Source organism: Diadema antillarum, unplaced genomic scaffold (assembly GCF_040938485.1).
Source record: "Diadema antillarum isolate AM-2024a unplaced genomic scaffold, OU_Dant_1.0 seq00001158_RagTag, whole genome shotgun sequence".
Taxonomy (NCBI): Eukaryota; Metazoa; Echinodermata; class Echinoidea; order Diadematoida; family Diadematidae; genus Diadema; species Diadema antillarum.
Window position 1 is genome coordinate 456,322 of NW_027271968.1, and position 12,739 is coordinate 469,060.

Genomic DNA, 12,739 nt, shown 5'->3' on the forward strand with positions numbered 1-12,739 from the left:
CTTTCTCCATATCTCAAAAGTGGCTCAAGTTATCTTGAAACTTAGTACATATTATGTATGTTCTGCCTGACAGTGATTCTCTTATAAATCAAAGGCCAGATGAAAATGATAACAATTTACTGTTCAATACAGAAATTGCACTTTTTCTCCATACCTTGAAAATTACTCATTGCATAAACTTATGAAAGGGTCAAAGTCAAGTTAAAGTTCTTAAATCCCCAAATACATGCTCTCCTATTCATCCAATTAAACATAGGTCAAGGAAGGTGAACATTCAATACATTTGTGACAAACATGTCATTTTACTATTTTGCCAATTTTGTGAAAATGTAATCACACATTGTCCACATGTACTATAGACCTATTAGGAGAATCATGCATTATGGCGGAGGCATACCAGTCACCATAGCAACATTTCTAGTTTGTTTTGTTTTGTGGGTTTTTTTTTTGGGCAGTAGCACTATCTATTATTCTCATGCAATACATCAGTGATGGTAAAGGAAGCTTCACAGCATGTGTGGAACACGTGCATGCTCTTTTTTACATTAGTTTTATTCTCAAGTTTGATTGACATTCTTCAAAATCTGAATGCAGAGTTAGCATCATTTGGTTCCGTAATGTAAAACTGGCCTTTTCGGGTGGCTGGGGGGGGCTGGGGGGGGCAGCCTTTTGTTGGCAAATATATTTTCATTTAAATGGGGAAAAGAGCATATGGATAAAAAGTTAATTAGGCCACATCATGATCTTTTGTGAAATTATAGATTTATAGCAGTATTAAACACCTGTACAATTCAAAACTGTGGTTAGATACCTATGAAATGTGTTAAAAGATCAGTATTCTCAGTGCCAAGAGGTGTTTGTTGGTGTAGCACTTGTAATACAACCAATTGACTGAATGGAAGATATGTACGTGTATCTCCTTAATGCCTGTCCAGCTGATTCCCAAATCTGCAACTGGAGAGGAGGTACCAGTCTACCCCCTTATTACCACGCGCAGCATGTATGGTCTCCCCGATGACGCCATCGTCTTCTGTAACTTCAACCAGCTGTACAAGATAGATCCAGCCACTCTTAGGATGTGGGTCAATGTAAGTCACAGTCACATTGTGCGTTCTGGGTATCCTTTTGTGGAAAATGAATTTCACAATTTAGCTGCCATCTAAATGGGATATTCAGATGTTGGGTACTTACATATAGGCCTTTTGTGACATGCAGTTCCAGAGATATTGTGAAGTAGTCATAAATATTGCTCAGTAATCACCCTTATTTTGAGAAGATCAGCACACAGTGATCATGGTATCTCATGAAATCATTAATCATACAGATGTTTCAGACATTTTTCAGGCTTTTTCATAAATGCAAGGAAAGTTGATAAGCTTTGCTATTCCTTTTCTGTTTTTGTTTTGTAGCGACTTTGCTTTCTGCAGTTTGACATCAACCCCCCCCCCTTCTAATTTTGCAACTTCCCCAGAACTGTGGCAGATATGAAGTTCAATTCAATTTCAATTTCAATTATCCCTTCATGACTTTTTTTCTTGCACAGCTTTTGTTATTTAATTTTGTACTGTTGTTACATTATACTTTGTGATTTTTGTTGCACTTTAAACCTATTAAAATCCCTTTAAAACCTTGCAGTTTTATTGTCGAGCCCACCAGAGGTGCGGGGAGACTAAGGGGGATCGCCTGCGGCTTCTGTCCGTCCATCTTCCGTCCGTAACGCTACAAAAACTTGAATAACTCTCTGCTGAGGACTTCAATTTCAATCAAACTTGGAGGGAAGAGTGGTTATACAAAGTTACACATTTTGCCAAAAATGAAGGTCACCACAAGGTCAAAGGTCACAGACAGGGGTCCAACAAACTTTTAGGGCCCAGTGTTAAGTTTTTACGGCGCGTTTCAATTATGGCTCATTACTTCTGATCCCTATGTACGTTTGTGACCAAACTTGGATGGTAGATGTCCCTTGGGGAGTTGAAGGTCACCACAAGGGGTCACCTACAGGGGTAAACAAACTTTTAGGGCCCAATGTTCAATTTTACAGCGCGTTTCGATTATGGCTCATAGCTTTTGATCCCTATGTCCGTTTGTGACCAAACTTGGATGGTAGATGTCCCTTGGGGAGTTGAAGGTCACCACAAGGTCAAAGGTCATAGGCAGGGTCAATAAACTTCCGGGAGTTAGAAAAATATTAATTTCTTTTACGCGAATTGTCGAGGCACATTTTGGCACTTGCCTTGTTCATATTTTCTGTTAGCTTGGCTTTTCTATGTCAAGCCCAAGTCACGAACAAATATAAAATTTATTTTTGTCGAGCCCACTGGAGATGAGGGAGGAGACGTAAGGGATCGCCTGTGGCATCCATCCGTTCGTAATGCTACAAAACTTGACTAACTCTCTACTGAGGACTTAATTTCAATCAAACTTGGAGGGAAGAATGGTTGTACAAAGTTACACATTTTACCCAACATGAAGGTCATCACAAGGTCAAAGGTCACGAGGGTAAACAAAACTTTTAGGACCCAATGTTAAGTTCTTACGGCGCGTTTTGATTATGGCTCATAACTTTTGATCCCTATGTCCGTTTGTGACCAACTTGGATGATAGATGTCCCTTGGGGAGTCGAAGGTCATCACAAGGTCAAAGGTCACAGACAGGGGTCAATGAACTTCGCGGAGTTAGAAAAACGTTAATTTCTTTTATACGAATGGGCGAGACACATTTTTGCACTTGCCTTGTTTGCACAGGTCAGGTCCATGGAAAGAAGAAAATCAATCAAATCCGGGACAACAAAAAGTCTGAAAATTGCTCGAACTTCATTGCTTACTTGGAGACCTAAAAAAAAAAACATCAAAAATATGAAATTTGTATATCAAACAAAAGAGCGTTTCTCAGACATCAAATCATTCCACTATCCTTCCATGTCCTGTAAGCATGTTCTGTTTTATTTCACAATTTATAGGCCCCTTCCTCTTTCCTTGCTAAATCTTGCGAGTTCTTGTTAAAATGAACAGCAAGATTTGTGAAATGAGAAGTACGATAAATATGAAGCGTACTGCTCATTACCGTGCGTGCAGCAGTTTGACTGGTTTTGGGTCTTTAAGAGTATTGGTTTCTCTGCACTAGAACCACAATGAATTCCTCAAATCTATACGTGGACCTGTCAATTCATGTATGGTCAAACCTGCCTTAGCGGCCACCTGTCTATAGCGGCAACTGAAAAATACCCCCGAGAGAAAAGCCCTGTTAAAAAGGCCCTGTGTATAGCGACCACCTGTCTTAACACTGCCAGCAGCCACAAATTTTGTTTCCCGGGGTAGATTTTAACCCATTTATAAGAGCCACAGACCCGATGGAGCCATAGCCGAGCCGATAATTCAGCATGTTTTTCTGCTTTGTAGCCATGCCAGTCACTCATGGGCAACGTTCAGTGATTGCCACCGCTGCATTCATCACTCGTTCAGTCATAATGATGCACGAGTGTTGAGGTTTCTTCACGACTGTACACATGCTACTGTGCAACAATTTCATAAACTCCGGCATTGTTTAATGCATGAAACACACATGTGCATACGTACACATGTGCATGTAAGTGCCTATACAGCGATGATACATGTACATATAGGCAATGCACACTAAGTTGGATAACCAGTCTATAGTGGCCACCTGTCTATAATGGCTACTTTTTTCATCTCCCTTAGGTGGCCACTATAGACAGGTTTGACTGTACTTAAAATGTGAAATTATGACAATCACCTGGACTTCCCCTTAAAAGAGATGGTATAGTATTGGTTGAGGTGAGTATTCAGCTCTTAACTTTTTGCAAGATATTTAGAAACCACTGAAGGAAATGTTACAGAGCATACAATTCTAAGAGGAATTCAAAGCTTAGTGATGAAAATTAGTTTTTAAATGGCTGAGATATCCCAAAACAAACAAAAGCAAAGCAATCCTAAAAAAGGGTAGGTCCCACCGGCTCGTCCGTGACTGCATACGGCAGGTGGCCACAAGTCGGGTTACTGCAAAGGCATGTTTGACTGTATGTAGATCATGAGACTGTCACTATTACAACCCTCTTTTCTCACAGATCATCCAGAAGGTGCCCAACAGTGTGCTGTGGCTCCTGCGCTTCCCAGCTGCTGGTGAGCCACACCTATTGGCCACTGCTACCCAGATGGGCATGCCAAAGAGCAGCCTCATCTTTTCTCCCGTTGCATCCAAGGAAGAGCATGTGCGGCGAGGCCAGCTGGCCGATGTCTGCCTGGATACACCCCTATGCAATGGCCACACTACGGGAATGGATGTCCTCTGGGCTGGCACTCCTATGATTACCCTCCCAGGTTGGTTGTCTTCTTCCCTTCCTGTCCATATCTCAGATGTTGCATTTTTATCAACTCATCTAAGCCGAAGACTCGGTGAACTATTGCGATCGTCCATCATCCGCAGTGCATTAACTTTTTCTATTTTCTTCTTCTTCTTGAAAACCCCATGACAGATTTTTCCCCAAACTTGGCAGGGAGCATCCCTAGGGAGATAGGATCTTGATATGTTTAAACCCCCCCCCCCCAGTTAAGGAATCTTTAAAGATCTTCTGTAGAATCCAAAAGTGGTAGAGCTAAGTTAATACTATGAGTTAATACATTGAGGATTGTGATAAGTTCATGCCTGTACAGTGTCGGGGCGATCGTACAGGCATGCTAACCTGGAAACATTGAACTGCACATTACTTGAATACGAGACCATTCTGAAGCAAATAATTTTCACACAATAATAGATATATAATGTACTCTTAAATGAATCCCACAAGGATTGGAACAATCATCCCCCAGCATTCCCACTGATTCCCACAGATCAGTTACTAGCCATCCCCTTTAAAAATAAAAGAAAAGGAAATTATCTCACACCAGAAATTCTTTGCATAGATAACCCTGTCAAGTTTATTTGTGCCAGACAAATGGTGGCCCCCTTAGACCATTCATGTTCTGATCTTCATGAAAATGCATGGTCAAATTTTCTACAAACTTGGCAGGCATTATCATCAGTGTGATGGAATATATAAATAGACACCATGCTCCCTGGAGGCTCCCAAAGCCCCCAAGTTCTTCTTGGGTAAAAGTCTCCAAGAATGCATGGAAGGTGAACTTGTCATACTCGGTTGAGCATTGAACAACTTCATCTCTCATTTCTGGTTGGGAATTCAAGATTAAAAATACTTGAGATTGGATACAATTTATGCTGTCATCCACTCGCTCAACTCATTCTTGACATTTTTGTAAGCTGTAAATAATTCTGAGAATGAGTGATGTCCTGTGAGCAAGACACTGGGATCTCGCCATCCTGTTTTATATGCAAGTTTGTTTGTCTCCCTGCAGGTGAAACTCTTGCCTCACGGGTTGCTGCCTCACAGCTACAGACACTGGGCTGTCCTGAGCTGATTGCCCATTCCAAGCAGGATTATGAAGACATTGCTGTCAGACTTGGAACAGACATCAAATTGTAAGTTGAATTTTCTTTGCCATTTCCATGAAACAGAAAAAAAGCATTTCAAGCTGTCCGTGCTTTCATTATGTTTTCAGGTTGTCCATCAGTCCATCCGTTTTCCTGTCCATGATCAATTTTGTGGACAGTGTAACTTCAAAACTGTTTAAGGTATCCTACTGAAACTTACAGCAATGCTGCACACTGTTGTCTGATGGTCCAGACCCGTAAAAATCCCTGTCGGGCAAGTAACTTTTTAGGAATGGTGGTCAAATTGATTGGTCCGACATGACCAGTAAAAAAAAAAAAAAAAATAAATCATTTTCGCGGCCAGTTAAAAAAGAGCGTGTCCAACAAAGGAAGATCGAATTGGGAAGATAGATATTTTATGCAAGTCATCCCATCAGATTTTACAACTCCCTCCCCCCCCCCCCCCCCCCCATTCACTAAGTGTATAAGGGGGTATATAGGAATCGGCATGTAATCGGGCAGGCAGTCTGTTGGGCGGGCAGTCAAGCGGTCCGTTGCAAATCTTGCATCACAAAACTCCCAACAGTTTTGAAGCAATTTAGATGAAACTTAGGGTACATGATGACGTTGAGGTGTAGATCTGCAAGACATGTTTTTAGCTCACCTGAGCCAAAGGCTCAAGTGAGCTATTGCGATAGTTCTTCGTCCGGTGTGCATTGTCTACTACTTCCACAACATGTAAGCAGTTCATTTCAAATTTAGTATGTAATATAGGTGTAGTTATGCAAGACACTCTTTGTGTTTGTACTCGACAAGGCTTTGCCGTGGGAAATGCATATTTTGTTGAAAATCTTGTGGAGTCTCGCTGTTCATCTTGCCGAAGATGATGTTATAAATGCTACCGACAGAAAGCCTTTAACGAACCATTGATGCCTTAAAGTCGTCGAGTTGTAGCTGCACTGTTACCTCCCTAGCCTTCTGCTGAAGAAGAGGACGGCTCACAGGAAGGAGCTGGGCTGTGCAATATTTGTACCATTTGTATAGGATGGCGTTCAGTTCATCATTTGCTGTCTTTCAGTTCTTTCATTTGCAGTCGAGTGGTACATTGCTTTCAAACACCTCGATCCACTCCTGTTTCCTCTTCAGTATGTTTTGGATTTTGAGTTTTCCCGCACTGATGCCCTTGGGTAGAAAGCTTCTTGCCGATGGTACAGGTGCTGAACTTGTCCTTGTCGTGCATCCTGATGACTTCTCATCTTCTTTTCTAAGGAGAGTGGATGTTGACCTCTAAGTGCTTTTGTGGCATTGGCAGCCATCTGCATTTGTGAAATTCAAAGCAAACTCAGAAGAAAAACTTGAACGGCAGTGAAAACGATGCAATGCAATGTGATTGTAAGAAAAGAAAGGGAAGAAGCAGACGTATGTTGCTAATAGCTTCGATGTGTTGTAGTGGAGGACGACAGCTGGTGCGTACCGATTGGCTGAAAGTGCGAACACTGACTTTGTTCTTCTCGGGGCATGACAGTTTCGATCACTTAAATGAAAAATTTGGTGTTTAAAAAGCATTTTTTTTTGGGGGGGGGGGTAAAATAAAGGAATTAGTGAATTGATAAAATAGATTTACTCGTAATATTTTTTTGAATTAATGTGTCTTTCTTCTCAAATTTTTGTAATTCTTCAAAATAACATTTCAAGCCTGAGGAACTGGTTTTACCGGTTTTGAATGAAAGTTATCTTAAAAGAATTGTATAGAAGTGACATAGTGCAAAGAGTCATGAATAGGACTGAAATGTAAGGCTGTCAGAATGGTGAGGTGACCAATGACATATTTGGTGTGTATATCCAAGGTTGCACACTTACCATTTTTTTTTATGCCTCCGCCACGAAGTGGTGCCGGAGGCATTATGTTTTCGGGTTGTCCGTCCGTCCGTCCGTCCGTCCGTCCGTCCGTCCTTCCGTCCGTCCGTCCGTCCTTCCGTCCGTCCTTCCGTCCGTCCGTAATGAATTTTGTGGACAGGGTAACTACCAAAACCTTTTGAGGTATCCTAATGAAACTTGGCATGTATGTGTATTAGGGGGTGAAGTTGTGCCTATCAACTTTTGGGTGCACATGCTCAAGGTCAAAGGTCAAAAGGTCAAGGTCAAATGCTTAAAATTTTATAATTTCCCCCATATCTATGCAATGCCTGAAGGTATTTTCTTGAAACTTAGTGTATACATGTACTACCCAATTAAGATTCTCTGGTGAAAGTTTGGGGTCATGAGGTCAAAAGGTCAAAGGTCAAAAGGTCAAGTAAAATGTTAAAATATCACTTTTTTCTCTGTATCTTGGAAATTGTTCAAGGTATCTTCATGGAACATAGTGTATATGCATCTACTGACTGGCAGTGGTTATCTAGGGAATTTAGGGTTCATGGGGTCAAAGGTCAGAGGTCAAAGGTCAAGGGCAATACTTCAAAATCTTACTGTTTTCCTTATATTTATGCAATGCCAGCAGGATATTTTTTTTTTTATACCCCCGCCAAACGAAGTTTGAAGGGGGTATATAGGAATCAGCGGACGGTCGGTCGGGCGGTCGGTCGGTCGGGCGGTCGGGCGGTCGGTCGGGCGGTCGGGCGGGCGGTCGGTCCGTTGCAAATCTTGCGTCGCAAACTACTTCCTCAGTTTTCAACCGATTCCCATAAAACTTGGCACAGATGTGTGCCTTGGGTTGTAGATGTGCAAGACATATTTTTTGACAGTACCCAAAAGTACGTTGCCATGGTAACGGCATATTATGGGTAAAAATGGGTACAAATCTTGCGTTGCGAACTCCTCCCACAGTTTTTGATCAATTTTTATGAAATTAGGTACAGATGTTCATCTGAATATGTTAATGTGCAAGACACATGTTTCCGCAGTGGCAAAAAGTGCGTTGCCATGGTAACGGCATGTTATTGGTAAAATATAGGGCAAAATGCTTCATGGCAAAACTGCTTCATCAGTGTTCTTCCAATTCTCATGGAATTCATATTGAATGTTTGTCTTAGGATATAGGTCAGCATGACACATTTCTTGACAGTACCAAAAAGTATGTTGCCATGGTAACAGCTCACATATTATGAGCCAAAATGATGGAAAATTTTGTGTTGCAAACTACTTCCCCAGTTTTTGCCCAATTTCCATGAAACTTGGTACAGATGTGTGCCTTTGGTTGTAGATGTGCAAGACGCGTTTTTCGACAGTACCCGAAAGTACGTTGCCATGGTAACGGCATATTAATGGCAGAAGATCAAGGAAAGATCTTGCGGATTTAACTACTTCCTCTTTTTGACCAAAGCTTATGAAATGTTGTTTGGTGGGGGTATAACCAGTCGCTGTAGCGACATTTCTAGTTTTAAACTTGATGTATGCATGTCTAACCCAATAGAGATTCTCTGGGATTTTTTTTTTGCCAAGAAGGTCAAAGGTCAAAAGGTCAAAGATCAAGTGAAAGTGCTGAACTTACTTTTTTCTCCATATCTCGGAAGTGGCTCAAGTTATCTTGAAACTTAGTACATGCTGAATTTATGTATGTTCTGCCTGACAGTGCTTCTCTTATAAATCAAAGGCCAGATGAAAATGATAACAAATTACTGTTCAATACAGAAATTGCGCTTTTTCTCCATACCTTGAAAATTACTCAGTGCATAAACTTATGAAATGGTCAAAGTCAAGTTAAAGTTCTTAAATCCCCAAGTACATGCTCTCCTATTCATCCAATTAAACATAGGTCAAGGAAGGTAAACATTCAATACATTTGTGACAAACATGTCATTTTAATATTTTGCCAATTTTGTGAAAATGTAATCACACATTGTCCACATGTACTATAGACCTATTAGGAGAATCATGCATTATGGCGGAGGCATACCAGTCGCCATAGCGACATTTCTAGTTTCTACTGGTCTGACTTGCCTGTCGGACCAGCCGACAAAAATTGGCACACACATTGCCTCTGACGTAATCTAAAGTACCATGAAGTTAATTTTGCAAAGAAATAATCATTTATGCTAAATTATGCTAATTTATGCATAATGATGCATGAAATCAGACAATTTGGCATAAATTACTAAATACAGCTCAAAACAAGCACATTTTTTGTGTAAATATTCTTTAGTGTCCTTAGCAAATTTAAGAGAAAAAAAACTGCCATCAAAAAAATTTCTCAAGTATTTTATTGTTTTTTGAATTTTGACCTTGTTTTTTCGACTCTATGTTTTTCAGTGTTTCTATGCCTCCGCCAACGAAGTGGCCGGAGGCAGTATGTTTTCGGGTCGTCCGTCCGTACGTACGTCCGTCCCGTTTTGTTTTTGTCGTTATCTCAAGAACCGTGTGGTGGTTTTACATCAAACTGGGTATGAGGGTATATCCTGGGGGAATAATACTTTGTTTGGATTTTAGGGTCACGGGGTCAAAGGTCAAAGGTCACAGGTTATTTTGTGGGAAAAAAAGGTTGAAAATTCATGTTTTTCTCCATATCTCGCAAATGGTTCAAGGTATCTTCATGGAACTTAGTATACATGCTTGTTCCAATGGGCAATGATTATCTAGGGAAGTTGGGGGTCTTGGTTCAGTCAGGGGGTCAAAGGTCAAGGTCAACTCCTCAAAATATTACTACTTTCCTTATATTTATGCAATGCCTGAAGGTTTTTTTTTCTTTAACTTGATGGATACATGTATTACCCAATATATATTCTGTGGGAAGTTTCTTGCCAATAGGTCAAAGGTCAAAAGGTCAAAGGTCAAGTGGAAGTGCTGAATTGCACTTTTTCTTCCATATCTCAAAAGTAACTAAAGGTATCATCATGAAACTTACATATTTATGCATGTTCACCCAAACAGTGATTCTCTTTGGAACTGTGAGGTCAAAGGTCAAAGGCCAGGTTTACATAATGCTATTTTCCCATTTGATACTGAAATTATACTTTTTCTCAATACCTTGAAAATTACTCAATGCATAAACTTATAAAAGGGTCAAAAGTCAAGTAAAAATCATCAGTTCCCCAAATACCTGCACTCTGACATTTTAATCATTCATCCAATTGAACCTAGTTCTAGGAAAGTGAACATTAAGCACGTTTGTGTCAAACCTGTCATTTTAATATTTTGCCAATTGTGTGAAACTGTCATCACACATTGTGAAGACATTGTACTATAGACCTATTAGGAGAACCATGCATTAATTTGGAGGCATATCAGTCGCCGTAGCGATATATCTAGTTTGGATGAAATTTGTCCATGACATTGTTACGAACAAGAAAATATGTTTTTAATTGATTTTAATCAATAAAACCCCCAAATAATCATGCTTTTATGAAATTTGCCCGTCAGCACAGTTTGCATTACAATTGTACACGAATTCACGTTTTTGAGCAATTTTTTGGTCTGACATGCACGTAAATATTTATACGCAACTTCGGAACCGCGCGCCCAGGCATCGCAAAGTTGGTGTCAAAAGATGCGGGAGACTCGAAAGAAAAAAGTCATGAAACGTCGCGGTGATAGCGATACATCGCGCGGAATGTCGAGGGGGGGGGGCCTCAGAGGAGGGGGTCCTAATGGGGCCTTAATTGTACATTTTCATCTTCACTTTGAGATCCCCATGTTCTGATTTTCACCAAACTTGGTAGCTAGCATCCTGAGGGGGATAGGATCTCAATTTGTTCATATGGGCACCATGGCCTACCTGGGGGGCCCCCAGGGGGGCCCAAACCCCCTAAAATTAAGGAATCTTTAAAAATCTTCTCTAGAACCAGAAGTGATAGGGCTAAGATAATACCATGAGTTAGAACATTGATGACTGTAGTTTGAAGTTTGTTCAAGGGATTGGTAGAATCAGGGGTGCCCCCCCCCCCCCCCCCCCCCCCCCCCCATTGGGACCCAGGAGAGGGGATGGGAATGGGTCCTAATGGGGCCTGAATTGTATATGTTCATCTTTTTTTGAAAACCTCATGATAAATTTTGACCAAACTTGGCAGGTAGCATCCCTAGGGGAATAGAATCTCAATTCCTTCAAATGGGCACCATGTCCCTCTTGGGGGGCCCCTAGGGGGCCCATTCCCCCCCCCCCCCCCACATTAAGGAATATTTAAAATCTTCTACTCTAGAACCAGAAATGATAAAGCAAAGTTAATACCATGAGTTTGTACACTGATGACTTTAGTTTCAAGTTTGTACTTTGCAGATCCAGGGCTGCCATATATGCAGACCTAAGTTTCCAATGTTCTCAGGTAAGAGTGTGAAAGAATGCATGGAAGGTGAAATTGCGATACTCGGGTGAGCGCGTGACCCCCGGGTCTCTTGTTTCTCCATATCTTGGAAATGGTTCAAGCTATCTTCATGGAACTTAGTACATATGCCTGTACTGACTTGCAGTACATGCTGAAACCCCTTGTGGACCACCCTGCGACTGTGATTTTTACTGGTCCTGGACCGTCAGACCAGTGCCAGTGTGCAGTATTGGTATTTGTATCACATAGGTACTGTTTTCAGGTGAAAGGAGGTCAAAGGAGGCCTACAAATGTTTTTTCTGTCTGTAAAATGCATTATACTTGAAGCAACTGCTGAAAAAAAAAACAAGTTGAGATGTATGTATCAATGTTATTATCTGAGTAACCAGGCCACATCTGACATGCAAATGTACCTATGTGATGCCGACACCAATTTTTGGTGTCCGTATCACATAGGTACATTGTACATATATCTGGCTAGAAAGAGGTTTGTCTGTATTCTCTTTTGCTAAAATGACATTCTTTGACTCTTTCACAGAATTTTCTATTAAAGGACAAGTTCACCTCCATAGACATGTGGGTTGAGTGCATGGAGCAATATTAGTAGAACACATCAGTGAGAGTTTGAGGAGAATTAGACAACCTGTTCAAAAGTTATGAATTTTTGAAGTGAAGACTACTATAGCTTGTTATGTCACATGAGTACAACGATATAAAGAAAGAATAAGAAAATTCAACATATTTTCACTTTTCTCGCATAACAAAAGAACACTTCACTTCTCTCTTTCAGAAGGCAGGGGAATAATATTACCATTAACATATGTCAGTAACAAGTCAAAGATATGTGCACTTTATTCAAAAAAGTGAAGTTTTGTGCAAATTCTTTTTATTTTCTTTATTTCGTTGTACGCATATGACATCATACACTGTAGTAGTCTTCTCATCCAGCAGTGACTGTGCAGATACTTTAAAAATTCATAACTTTTGAACAGATTGTCCGATTTTCCCCAAACTTTCTCTGATGTGTTCTACTAATACTGTTG

General features: G+C 40.6%; 1 protein-coding gene across 1 annotated transcript in view; it reads left to right on the forward strand.

Annotated features, from left to right (window-relative positions):
• Positions 1–5,738, forward strand: part of LOC139744322 (UDP-N-acetylglucosamine--peptide N-acetylglucosaminyltransferase 110 kDa subunit-like) — a 103,878-nt gene extending 98,140 nt beyond the window's left edge. Inside the window, exons 17-19 of the mRNA XM_071654764.1 lie at positions 936–1,088; positions 4,085–4,337; positions 5,370–5,738. Of these exons, the coding sequence (XP_071510865.1) occupies positions 936–1,088; positions 4,085–4,337; positions 5,370–5,497 (534 nt within the window). The 3' untranslated portion in view covers positions 5,498–5,738. The remainder of the gene's footprint in view (positions 1–935; positions 1,089–4,084; positions 4,338–5,369) is intronic.
• Positions 5,739–12,739: the final 7,001 nt, after the last annotated feature.